Source organism: Dendrobates tinctorius, unplaced genomic scaffold, assembly GCF_039654945.1.
Source record: "Dendrobates tinctorius isolate UK_male_01 unplaced genomic scaffold, ASM3965494v1 ptg000022l, whole genome shotgun sequence".
In the NCBI taxonomy this organism is placed as follows: Eukaryota; Metazoa; Chordata; class Amphibia; order Anura; family Dendrobatidae; genus Dendrobates; species Dendrobates tinctorius.
Genome location: NW_027361690.1, coordinates 73492632 through 73506336, shown reverse-complemented (window position 1 = coordinate 73506336; position 13705 = coordinate 73492632). Strand labels below are relative to the sequence as shown.

The 13705-nt window shown below is 38.5% G+C and overlaps 1 protein-coding gene across 1 annotated transcript in view; it reads right to left on the bottom strand.

Moving 5' to 3' along the window:
- Nucleotides 1-2680: 2680 nt before the first annotated feature.
- Nucleotides 2681-13705, bottom strand: part of LOC141084426 (uncharacterized) — a 128913-nt gene continuing 117888 nt past the window's right edge. The window contains exons 8-9 of the mRNA XM_073569151.1: nucleotides 7280-7523; nucleotides 2681-2787 (exon numbers count right to left, since the gene is read on the bottom strand). Of these exons, the coding sequence (XP_073425252.1) occupies nucleotides 2681-2787; nucleotides 7280-7523 (351 nt within the window). The remainder of the gene's footprint in view (nucleotides 2788-7279; nucleotides 7524-13705) is intronic.

The window sequence follows — 13705 nt, the reverse complement described above, 5'->3', positions numbered from 1 at the left end:
GCTTTTTAGTCCCAATCCGACCCATGCCACATGTCACTGTTAACAGAGTTTTTCACATGGGGACTGTCATTGGGTCTTATCATACTGATCACACACCAACTGGCACACATAGTTAAGAATTCATCTGTTTCAGTTTTTAATAACAAAAGTGTCACCCACTAGTGATGAGCGAGCATGCTCGATAATGCTCGGTGCTCGCGATGCTCGGCGGGAGATCTAGTCCCTGTCTTGCATGTTTGGCATTCCTTAGAGCGCCAATCAACATGCAGGCAAAGTCTGTTGTGCACTGTAATGCCACAACCATGTTGGTTGTGGCTGGCCACGCAGCCTTATTAAGTCTATATCAGACCTGGCACCACTCTGCTCGTCCCAGTCAGCTCTGGAATCACCAGTGTAGGGAAAGTTGCTGCAGTGATAGGGACAGAATAGGTGGGGTATCAATTATTGTGGGTATACCATTGTTGAACTCACAAATCCAGCTAAGCCAACAGTCCTTCTAAGGACTAACTATGGGGTATATAGATATCAGTGATAGGTAGGCAGGCAGTGTATGTGGCTATATATATATACTGTGTATATATACAGTGGGGCAAAAAAGTATTTAGTCAGTCAGCAATAGTGCAAGTTCCACCACTTAAAAAGATGAGAGGCGTCTGTAATTTACATCATAGGTAGACCTCAACTATGGGAGACAAACTGAGAAAAAAAAATCCAGAAAATCACATTGTCTGTTTTTTTTTCATTTTATTTGCATATTATGGTGGAAAATAAGTATTTGGTCAGAAACAAAATTTCATCTCAATACTTTGTGATATATCCTTTGTTGGCAATGACTGAGGTCAAACGTTTTCTGTAAGTCTTCACAAGGTTGCCACACACTGTTGTTGGTATGTTGGCCCATTCCTCCATGCAGATCTCCTCTAGAGCAGTGATGTTTTTGGCTTTTCGCTTGGCAACACGGACTTTCAACTCCTTCCAAAGGTTTTCTATAGGGTTGAGATCTGGAGACTGGCTAGGCCACTCCAGGACCTTGAAATGCTTCTTACGAAGCCACTCCTTCGTTGCCCTGGCGGTGTGCTTTGGATCATTGTCATGTTGAAAGACCCAGCCACGTTTCATCATCAATGCCCTTGCTGATGGAAGGAGGTTTGCACTCAAAATCTCACGATACATGGCCCCATTCATTCTTTCATGTACCCGGATCAGTCGTCCTGGCCCCTTTGCAGAGAAACAGCCCCAAAGCATGATGTTTCCACCACCATGCTTTACAGTAGGTATGGTGTTTGATGGATGCAACTCAGTATTCTTTTTCCTCCAAACACGACAAGTTGTGTTTCTACCAAACAGTTCCAGTTTGGTTTCATCAGACCATAGGACATTCTCCCAAAACTCCTCTGGATCATCCAAATGCTCGCTAGCAAACTTCAGATGGGCCCGGACATGTACAGGCTTAAGCAGTGGGACACGTCTGGCACTGCAGGATCTGAGTCCATGGTGGCGTAGTGTGTTATTTATGGTAGGCCTTGTTACATTGGTCCCAGCTCTCTGCAGTTCATTCACTAGGTCCCCCCGCGTGGTTCTGGGATTTTTGCTCACCGTTCTTGTGATCATTCTGACCCCACGGGGTGGGATTTTGCGTGGAGCACCAGATCGAGGGAGATTATCAGTGGTCTTGTATGTCTTCCATTTTCTAATTATTGCTCCCACAGTTGATTTCTTCACTCCAAGCTGGTTGGCTATTGCAGATTCAGTCTTCCCAGCCTGGTGCAGGGCTACAATTTTGTTTCTGGTGTCCTTTGACAGCTCTTTGGTCTTCACCATAGTGGAGTTTGGAGTCAGACTGTTTGAGGGTGTGCACAGGTGTCTTTTTATACTGATAACAAGTTTAAACAGGTGCCATTACTACAGGTAATGAGTGGAGGAAAGAGGAGACTCTTAAAGAAGAAGCTACAGGTCTGTGAGAGCCAGAAATCTTGATTGCTTGTTTCTGACCAAATACTTATTTTCCACCATAATATGCAAATAAAATGAAAAAAAACAGACAATGTGATTTTCTGGATTTTTTTTCTCAGTTTGTCTCCCATAGTTGAGGTCTACCTATGATGTAAATTACAGACGCCTCTCATCTTTTTAAGTGGTGGAACTTGCACTATTGCTGACTGACTAAATACTTTTTTGCCCCACTGTATATCTATATATATATATATATATATATATATATATATATATAAGTGCTAGTCAAGCAGGCGGTGCATGTGGCATACTTTATTGCATACAGCAAGAGCGTCCATTCCATTACTGTCTGCTGCTGCTTGTTACAGATATTGACCACATATACATAGCCCCAGGTATCAATGTGTCAGGAATTATTTGTTTTTGCAATCTTAATCCTGATTATTTTATTTAAAAGCCATCCAGAGGACACTTTTTTTAAATTTGATTAGGATGGAGGTACTGCACCATATTAAAGTGAGAACTACCAGACACTCTGCCCATGGAGGCGGCTTAAAGTGGTGTTACAAGTATTTGGTGACTTTTTTACTTCAGCATTTGTAAGCCAGAACCAAGAGTGGGTAAAAAATGCAGAAATGGTGCACATGTTTCTATTATATTTGACCTCTTATTGTTCCCCTCTTGGTTTTGTCTTGCAAATAGCGAGGCAAAAAAACTAACCAAATACTCAGCGTATGCACGTGGCCTTAGTCATCTGCTCAGCCACAGATTTACAAGAAGCCATGTCTATTTTTGGCAACGTCATATCATTGTTCCGCAAGGTACAGAAAGTACCTAAAACAAAAAATAAAAAAGGGGAAAGTCATGAAAGACAGTTATTTTTGTGCAAATTACACTAAAGTTCTAGTGCATTTACCTTGATAAATATGCCCCAATGTGCATAAGGTAGAAATAAGTAAGGATGAATTTCAAGGTTCCACACAGTGGAAATCCTAAAATGAAAGCTTCTGATAAGATGAGATATCATTAACAGTAAAAGCTAAAATTTTAGTGTTACCTCAGGGGATGGACACCATGATGTCAGAGTCCTACTCATTATCGTAAGCCCAAGGGCAGAGTGAAGCAGCTGCAGAGGATACATGTGATGAAGGAAGACAATATGGAGAGTCTTGGAGGATTGGATGGCAGGTTGTGGAACAGGTGAGAATAGAGGGGTTTATTTAACCTTTTGCCAGCCGTCTACATTCCAGATAAATGGTGGCTGACTATCTGCCATTTTGCTAAATTCCTGAGAGGCAAATTGCCGAAAATTTGGATTCTTGAAAATCAGAATTTTTTGCAAAATTCAAAGAGTTCTACTCAAAAGTAATTGTTCTTCTCTAGTTGTCTCTAATGGAAGGATTCCTTTAGGGCCAATTTATATTTAACAGCCTGAAAATCATCCACGACATCTGATGGATATTTTTTTTATAATGGCAGCAATAACGGATGACCGTTGGGACTTTGTAAATATAAATGTCATTATGAGCGACATTTAGTGATACTTTTATGTGCGCACTATTACGATCAATCAATATTTCTATTAATGATAGCATTATCCATTCATTATAAATTATGACATTTAGATTTGAAATATAAACTGTTTCTATACAGTAGGCGTTAAATGTCCCACAGTCAAGTATTCTATATAGGAAACACAAGTGAAAGGGACAGCTGTAAAATAAAAGTTCAAAGCTTGTAGAAAAGAGTTTAAATATCCCAGAACAGTAATTAATCCCAGGTTTTATGTTTGTTTTATGAGTTTGCTGGAACCAGTAGAGTGAATGGGGGGGACCTCCAGTAAGGAGAAACATTTAAAGGCAGATCATCTTCAAAAGAGGCAATGAATTATCTGCATATAAAATATTCTTTAAACTTGAAGCAGCTACCTCTTGTGGTCTGACGCTGACTTTATACTGCGAACCGTGAGTTATGAGACCTTGCAAAACAGCAGGTCCAGCAGAACTGAGCTATACTTGCTGCTGTCCTGTACCAGCGAATGCCTGATTAACCTTTTCAAGGCTCTAGTTAACCACATGAAAAGGATTTTACGTCATGTTCTGTTATATCATTTATCCATTGAAACTGTAATTTTATCCAGTTCGCTAAAAATTATTTTTGGATAAATGCATATATAGTATCCTTGTCCACAGATCACAGTTTACTAGTTGGACAAAACGTCATATATCCCCCATAGAGCATAATGTGAACCACATTGACAATGGAGGACATTTGACCACCCTTCTGTTTCTATATTTGCCACTATATTTTTTTTTTCATATTTTTTATATATTTATAGTACAGCTTTGAAAACTTTTATAAAAATAAAAACAAATGTTTTATATTATTCCCACATATATAAATTATTAATTTTGATATAAAAATGTTTAGAATTGAGAGTCCTCTAAATATTCAACTGGCTAACATGGTACATAGATAGATATCTTTCCTGTATCAGTAATTTTGATATAGTAATGATTCTAATGGTTGGCATATACTTCAGCTGTTTGTCAGATGAACCGATGACAGACTCCAATCCTCATACGTGTTAAAATTTTAAACATAGTAAAAAAATTAAAAAAAAGTTTATAGATTTGGTATCCCTGTAATCATACTGATGCATAAAATAAAATCAGCATGCACCGAGAAATCTCTGAAAAAAATGAAACCTAAAAACAATGGCAGAATTGCTGGGTTTTTTTTAAAATTAAATTAAAGATTTTTTTATGTGTTTTTCCATACTTTAAGGCTACGCTCCCACAATGAGCTTTTAATGAGTTTTTGATGTTGCAGATTTCTGCACCTATTAAGTAAATTAGGCTGGTTTCACACTTGCATTTTTTTTCGCGGTATTTTAGCGCTAAATAGCGCATGCGTTTTTTTTTCCTATACTTTGCATGGGATGCGCTTATGTGCGCATACACATGTGTTTGTACGCGTTTTTCCGCGCATGCGTTTTTTTGCGGTATGCGCTCGGGCGCACAAAATGCAACCTGTTGCATTTTTTGGTGCGTCCGACTTGCCTCAAAAAAACGCATGCGCGTGCAATGCGTTTTTTTACAGCAAGACACCCATTATAGTCTATGGGTGCGCATATGTGCGCATTGGCATGCTTATGTATGCGTTTTTTTGCACATGCGTTTTTTTTTGTTAACCATGGAATTTAGGGGTTTGGGTTAGAGTTAGGGTTAGTTAAGGGGGTTTAGGGTTAGGGTTAGGGTCAGGGTTAGGGTTAGTAAAGTCATGGTTTGGGTTAGTGTGAGGGGCCACCTAATGTTTGGAAAAAACGCAAACGCGGTAAAAACGCACTAAAAACGCATACAAACGCATAAAAACGCTGCGTTTTTTTCATGCATGCTCATAAAAATGCTTGAAAAAAACGCAGCAGTTGTATGCTTTTGTATGTGTTTTTTCAATGCGTTTTTTTGCGGGAAAAACGCGCTGCAAAAAAAAGCAAGTGTGAAACCAGCCTTAGGCTGATTTTTTAGTGCATTTTTGCGTGTGATTTTTACATGTGTTTTCATCCTGTTTTTGACACTGCAGTTTGTTATCTCTGGTATGTCATGTGTTATACAGAGTGGCTTTGTTTCTTATGCTTCCTGGTATTTGGCTTTGCCAAAACTTTATTGATATAGTCAGTTGGGGACTACATGCATTTTTTATGTGTTTCTGCAGTGGATAAGCACTAAAAATGCATGTGTGTTTTTTCCTTTTGGATTTTCCGCATTTAATTCTAGTCTATGGGAAAAATCTGCGCATAAAACTCTGTGAACCTGCAGGAGAAAATGACATATTGCGGATTTGAAATCCGCACCACAGGTCAGTTTATGCTGAGTTATAAAGGGCGCGAAGTGGGAATGACACCTCTATAAATCCCATCCACTTTTCTGTAACTGTAAGATGCTGTGTTTTTAGCACAGCGAAAATATGCAGCATGAAAAACTCACCAAAACTCATCGTAGGCACACATCAGTATTTGTAAGCAAAAACCAGGAATGGAACAATCATAGAAAACGTATTATAGAAGTGCGTCACCACTAGTGATGAGCGAATATACTCATTACTCGGGTTTCCCAGGGCATGCTCGGATGTCCTCCAAGTATTTTGGCATGCTCGGAGATTTAGTTTGTGTCGATGCAGCTGCATGATTTGCAGCTGCATGATTTGCAGCTGCTGGACAGTCTGAACACATGTGAGAAATGCCTGTTTGTTAGGAATTCCACACATGTTTTCAGGCTGTCTAGCAGCAGTAATTTCATGCAGCTGCTTCGACAAAAACTAAATCTCCGAGCAACGAGTATAATCGCTCATCAATAGTCGCCACTTCTGTATTTATCACTCACTCTCTTTTTGCTTACAAATACTGATGTAAAATACTGACGAAATACTGAACGTGTGAACGTGGCCTAAAGGTACATTTAATTGTGCTATTTTTGGAAAAAAAAAGAAAAGGTGAAAGTGAAAAAGTGTAAAAAGGAGATAAAATAGGGTTAATGAGATTTATAATATACTAGCTGAAGAGCCCGGCGCTGCCCGGGCATAGTAACTAACTGTGGTCAGTTGTAGCAAATTTTAATTATCCTCCATCCCATAGTCCCATGCCCATATACCCATCACACATCCTCCATCCCATAGTCCCGTGCCCATATACCCATCATACATATCCTCCATCCCATAGCCCCATGCCCATATACCCATCATACATATTCGCCATCCCATAGTCGAGTGCCCATATACCCATCATACATATCCTCCATCCCATAGTCCAATGCCCATATACCCATCACACATCCTCCACTGCACTTTTCAATCTATTGACAATTTCTTTAAAACCTCCCTACGTGCAACACACATTGGATGTAGATATACCGTGACAATACTACGGGCACACACTGAAGATAAGCATTAAGATATTAATGTATAATCCATAGAAACTGTGCTGTGAAACTAACAATTCCTATTCTTGATAAATGAGCCATTATGTAAAGTTTAAGGAAAAAAAAGTGGACAAAACCTACATGAAGAGGTTATGATTTTCTCACATTATTAGTGCACCACAAACAATACGTTATTTTAGTGTAACAATGCAGTCTCCCACCCTTTCTATATTGCATGGTGTGGTCAAAGCAAGTTTCTGGGAAAAAAACGTATTATGTTTACAATGTCTTGACAAGAACCAGAAGGACAAGTCAGTGAGATAGGGAAAAATAAAGAAATGTCTCTCTCAATTATTTATTTCTCAACATCTAATATATCTAAAGCTAATAAGAGCACAAGTCCGCCGTACACTGAGCAAATTCCAGGAGAATTCCAAAGGCATGAAGACTCTTTATACCAGACTGAGTTAAGTGGTCTGCATCTCTTCCCTTTTTTTCCTCCCAGATACATTTTTCAGATAGTAACAAAACACATTTTCCGATGAGAAACTGCAGCTTTGAGTAAAAATAAAATGAAGTGATAAAAAGCTCCTCCTCTGGCCAGGACATGTTCACAATTGAAGAACGTCTACGAAACATGTAAGCACGGTTAGACTTCATGGACAGAGGAAAGCGCCATTGATAACATTACACAGGTCAGACGCCGAAATCAACCTTTTCCAACTACTTTTAGCTCGGTTCAAAGGAAACAAGTACAGGAAAGTAAACGAGTGCATAACTATTGTGATTATCTTAAAACAATAAAGACATTGTGAATATCAAAAAATATATTCAATTAGATTAAAAGTAAATTATAGTAAAAATTATTAAAAATTGTGCATATCACCATAGAGCTTCATAAAATGGAGCTTTGTAACACAGTACTTCAACCACAAGGTGGAGTAGTCAAAAAAACATTTTTTTTAATCTGAACCATGCTTTTCCTTTTAGAGTCTAAACATACAAAGCAACTGCAGGTTTACAGGATACAGTTGAGGTGCATACTGTTAGAATGAAGCGCAACATGACAAAGGGGCAGGCAACCTGATTCCAGTGATGTATCACTTACTGGGCTGCTTGCTGCAGGTTTGATAACATCACTGTTTGATCTGCTGCAGATCTTCCAATTCTCTGGATACTCAGCTTTGTATATCTATGTGCTTAAAGGGTAGTGTGCTCTCTGGATACCGTACTGAGCTTTCAGCACTAGCCTACACAGTGTTCCTGCAGCAATCTGAGACTGATGAAGGTCTTCTTTATAGACAGAATCGTTTCATGCTCTTTGGATTGCTATCACAAAGTAAAATTCATCCTTTTTGAGTCACAAACGAGTGCCAAAATTATATATTTTACGTCTCACTGTGATAGGATCCTACTTGAGCACCAACCCACTGGAAATGCCGCGGTTATCTAATTAATCATTTATTTTAGCGATGACTTTATTCATTGTAAATCAAATTTATTTTTACATTTTTATAACATGAGTGAAAAATTATTTAAAAGAATTATGATCACCCAGCCTTTACATGATGGAGTTGCCAATTTGGTCTTCACTAGGCTACCTTTCAGTGCATCCTTATCTTCAGGTCCTCATACTCTGACTATGCTGTGATGTTATTATGTTACAGTACTTGACATCATAGAGGCACAGTTGAAACAGGATCTGATGATAGATGTTAGGCTCTAGAAGATGACAAAAATGGCCCAGTGAATACCGTGCCGAGATTAGAAAAAGGTTGAAGAAATGCAGGACTCACCCATAAGCTGTAATAAATAAAGTCCTTTATTCAACCATACAAGATCTTTGGACACAGTTCATGGGATAAGCACGTGCAGGAGGTTAGCGGGGATAGAGCCGGACACCTGGACCTGTAGAAGCGTCTGCGATGTGAAACATCCGTCGTCCGGCTCTATCCCCGCTAACCTCCTGCATGTGCTTGTCCCATGAACTGTGTACAAATACCTTATATGGTTGAATAAAGGACTTCATTTATTACAGCTTATGGGTGAGTGCTGCATTTCTTCAACCTTTTTCTAATTTTGGATGTTTTTCAATGCTGTGCACCAATAGCCCTAAACGAGCATACCGCTGCTCACTCTATGCCGTTTTCTCCAGTACTGCCAGCCTGAAGATTTGATCTTAGTACCATTCACTTTCCTCTCATTTTTTTTTAATCCCGTGCCATTAAAGGGACCAAAGTAATTAGGTGAGGGTCAGATAAGTAGTAATTTTTTGTTAATTTTTTTAACCCCTTTCTGGTCCTCTGGAAGCCAGAAAAATGGTGACCAGTTGGCCTCCATTTTGCTGTATAATACAATTGCAAAAAATCAGATTCAGGCAAAAACCCAATTTCTTTCATTCAAAGTGAATGAATGCAATTTCTAAGCAAATCTTTCATCTTTAATTTATTCAGTGTCACTGTTACTTACCACATTAAGATCATGCCAGAGCATATGTAAGTGAATTTTCTTCTGTATATGTAGGATTCTACAATGTTTGTGCTTTGCCTATATTTTAATTATTATATAAAATATAAATTACCGAAGTGGCCCAGAGTTTAACACAGTGGTCATCAATTTAGTCAGCCAATGACAACACGTGCATAAAGTGTGTTCTCCCATATTTCTGCACTTATCTTCCAGGTACTTTTGTTTCTTCCTAAACTTCAAAATATGCTGCTAAATAATTTGACTTCCATGGAAACTAGCCCTTGTATGTGTGCAAGATGTAGGGAAATTAGATTGGAAGCACATTATGGGACAGGGACTGAAGAGAATGGGAACAGACTATGTACAGCGCTACAAAATAACTCAGCACCGCGTAAGCAACCATAAACATATCCATTTTCTCCGCCCTATAAAAGAAATCACGTACTGTACAATTGCATTTAACTGCATTCACAATCATAAATATAATAATAATGACACTGTACAGTCAGTATTACTGACATGATTGACAAATAATACTGGAGCATAGCACATAAGTTGGACAACTCCATGATCACCTGAAAGTGATGAGGAGACAAACGAGTTATCCTTCTGGAAAAGCAAAATGAATTTGCTCTGGTCAAGATAAAATTAATTAAAATTATGCAATGTTGCCCTTGTGTTATGTTTAACACAGAGGTTGCAGTGATTTAGGACTACAATTAGTTCTAGTGTTGGAGATAGGAGTTCTGTAATGGAGACAGGACATTTTAATAATCCTGGTTATAAACATAAAATGCATCATCTTTAGGGACTCACAAACACATTGTAATTAACTTTTACAACAGAAATCAATCAGATTGCATTAGCATATTGAAAAAGAAAAAACATTTGCATGATTGAAAGCAAGCTGAGAATATGACATCGGGGCATGGTCTGCGGAGATATTATATTTCATTGTTAGGCCACTTTGGTGTGGCTGTTAATTTACCTATTTTATCATTTTTAGACCCATTTCATACATGACCAAAAATAATGCATAATTTTTGTAAGGCGAGAAAATTGTATCACTTATGATGTGATAGTTGTCATGGTCATTTATATTTATTGGGAATGGATTATATAAATAGATGCAACAAGACAAATAAAAATATAATGCATGGTTAAGTTAAATGTTAGTTATCTTTTCATTACTTATTTATTTTAAATAATATTTTGACCAAATGTTAAATCTAATGGAATTAAACTATTTAATTTAAGAAACTTTTTTTTAATTTAAACTGTTAAATAACAAAGTCAGCTTTCATTGGAGATTTTGTGTAAATGTTTCCACCTTGTAAAATAGTAACACTAAGGCCGGGATCACACACAGCGAGATACGGCCGAGTCTCGCAGGTTAAAACCAAGCTCTGGCGCCGGCACTCTGGAGCGGAACGTGCAGCCGCACAGCAGTACATGGAGCTGCATGCTCCGCTCCGGAGTGCCGGTGCCATAACTTGGTTTTAACCTGCGAGACTCGGCCGTATCTCACTGTAGTGTGATCCCGGCCTTATACTCACCTCCGGTGTCAGTGCCATTCCAGCGGTGTCAGCACTGGCTCTCCCAGGGATCATTTGACGTTATGTCACGCAATCAATGAGGATTCACTCGCCTTTGTCTACCTTCAATTCCAGTTGGTTATGTAGTTCACACTGAAACAGCACAGAAAGAGGACTTAAAAATCCTCCAATAATAGAAAACAGCAAAAGAGCAAAAAGGTTTACCCGTCCAGGCCTCCATACAAATGCACTATCAGGATGCAGTAGACCCATATAATTAAGATGGAAGCAAAGGTGCAAGAATACCGATAAAACAACCGCTCACAACCTACCAATACATGGAGGGGGCGGATGCCTGGTATGTTGATGCGCAATAAAAAACTTTTATGCGGCGCTGTTCACACTATGGCCATGCACAGCATCCAGGCCAGTCTAGTAGTGACACCCTTCTATTAGCCCAGGCGGGCTGGCCCAGCGCTATCAAAATGCATGCCATGTGAACAGACACCGCAGTTTACAAGACCAAATGGGCCCAACTGCACACGGGTAAACCTTTTTGCTCTTTTGCTGTTTTCTATTATTGGAGGATTTTAAAGTCCTCTTTCTGTGCTGTTTCATTGTTAGGAATTAGTGTTAGGTACCCGTAAATGTGGAGACCTTTGGCGCAGGTTACGGGCTCACATATTTTGGCCAAAATATCAGTTAATATTTTTACACTTTTTATTCAGGGTGCAGTTGGGCCCATTTGGTTTTGTAAACTGCGGTGTCTGTTTACATGCATTTTGATAGCACTGGGCCAGCCCGCCTGAGCTAATAGAAGGGTGTCACTACTAGACTGGCCTGGATGCTGTGCATGGCCATAGTGTAAACAGCGCCGCGTACAAGTTTTTTATCGTGCATCAACATACCAGGCAGCCGCCCCCTCCATGTATTGGTAGGTTCTCAATGGTTGTTTTATCAGTATTCTTGCACCTGTGTTTCCATCTTAATTATATGGGTCCACTGCATCCTGATAGTGCATTTGTATGGAGGCCTGGACGGGTAAACCTTTTTGCTCTTTTGCTGTTTTCTATTATGTAGTTCACATGAAAGAAGCCTATGAAAACATGAAACAGCTTTTAAGGTGCCGGAACTATGACCAACATTTGTGGTCCCTCTGTGGTTGCTCTCTTACTTGGTCTTCAGTTAGCCATGCAAGAGAATGTCATTACTATAAAAGAGACTGGCCTCTTAGACATTCATTTCAGCCACGGAATATAACTGTACTGCATCCAACACTTGTTGACCCACATAAGATTTTGTAACCACAATTGCATATCAAGTTGGGCCTAATGAAGAACTATGTAAAGGCAATGGATAAAAATGTACAAGCATTCAACCATCTCATTTATATATTTCTGAGGTTGAGTGAAGCAAAGGTAAAGAAAAGCGTCTTTATTGGACCTCAGATTCGTACGTTTTTTCAAGATGAGGAGTTTCTCCATTTGTTGCAGGGCAAGCAAAAGGCTTTGTAGTTACCTTTCGCATTAGTGGTAACTATTTTTTCGGGAAGTTCAAGAGCAAATAGCTATGAAAAGTGTGGTGGAAAATCTCTTCAAAACATATAAGGATCTTGGTTGGAACATGTCCTTAAAGTTTAATTTCTTATTTTCACATCCAGACTTTTTTTCCACTAAACTGCGGAACAGTGAGCAACGTGCATGGTAAGAGATTTCACCACGATTTTGCAGCTATGGAGAAAAGATATCAAGGAAAATATTCCATCAATGCTTGCAGATTACTGTTGGATAATTGTAAGAGATGATCTGATGCAGGACTACAAGAGACAAGCCAAAAAGAGTAGTCACTGAATAAGGACCAAATTTTGTAGGGAAATTTTGGTGCCATTTTTTCCAACCAACAGAAGTCAGGAGAAAAAAGGATCATGCATTTTGAATTATAACAGAGGTGTTTGGTAAAGAAAGGTGTCTTCCCTCTTTAGAACACATTCACAATCATCTAAGCTAACTAAAATGGATGACCATCCTTTAGGCCACATGGATATTGATGAGTTATTGTTCTGTACAAGTTTTATAGAACAGTGATATGCTCAATAAAGACATATTGAGCCAAAAATTTCCTTAATAAGCCTCCAATTTGCTAAACAAACATGCATTTTTTCTGGAAAATGTACTTTCAATTGTGTCATGCACTATCAGACACTAAGCTAGGAAAGTATTCTTACCTAAAAGTATTGTTACTAATGAATGGGGCTTATCATTGGAGCACAACAAAACACAGCTCTGCAAATTTACTATAAATTTTGCAAGAAATTGGGGCAAATCCATTTGAGCATCTTCAGTATTTGGAGTAGATTTCATTTTCTGTCATAACAATGGCCTCAAGAAATGCCTCTTAACAAATTTGGTATATTTTGTACTTATAGACTGTTGAAGAGGAATCTAGAAACAAGAAATATATCCACTGTGGATTAATCACACAAATTTTATTGAACAATGTATACAAAATATTCAAATACACAGAATAAAATTAGTAAACACAAGTAAGGAGCCACATGATAAATGATGTAATGGTCAAAAACAGACAAGAGGCAAAAGAAAGTCCTATGATGTTATGTCAAAAAATTCTATATCTAAGATGCCTATGATTACCAAGTGAACTAGGAATAACAACAAAATACATCATAACAATGAGATGTACCAAATAGGGAGAGCCCCCACTCCGACGTATGTTTCGCACAGAGTTTTCTCAAGGAGTGCTATTATTTATCATGCGGCTCTCTACTTGTTTTTACTTATATTTATTATGTGTATTAGAATATTTTTTTATTCA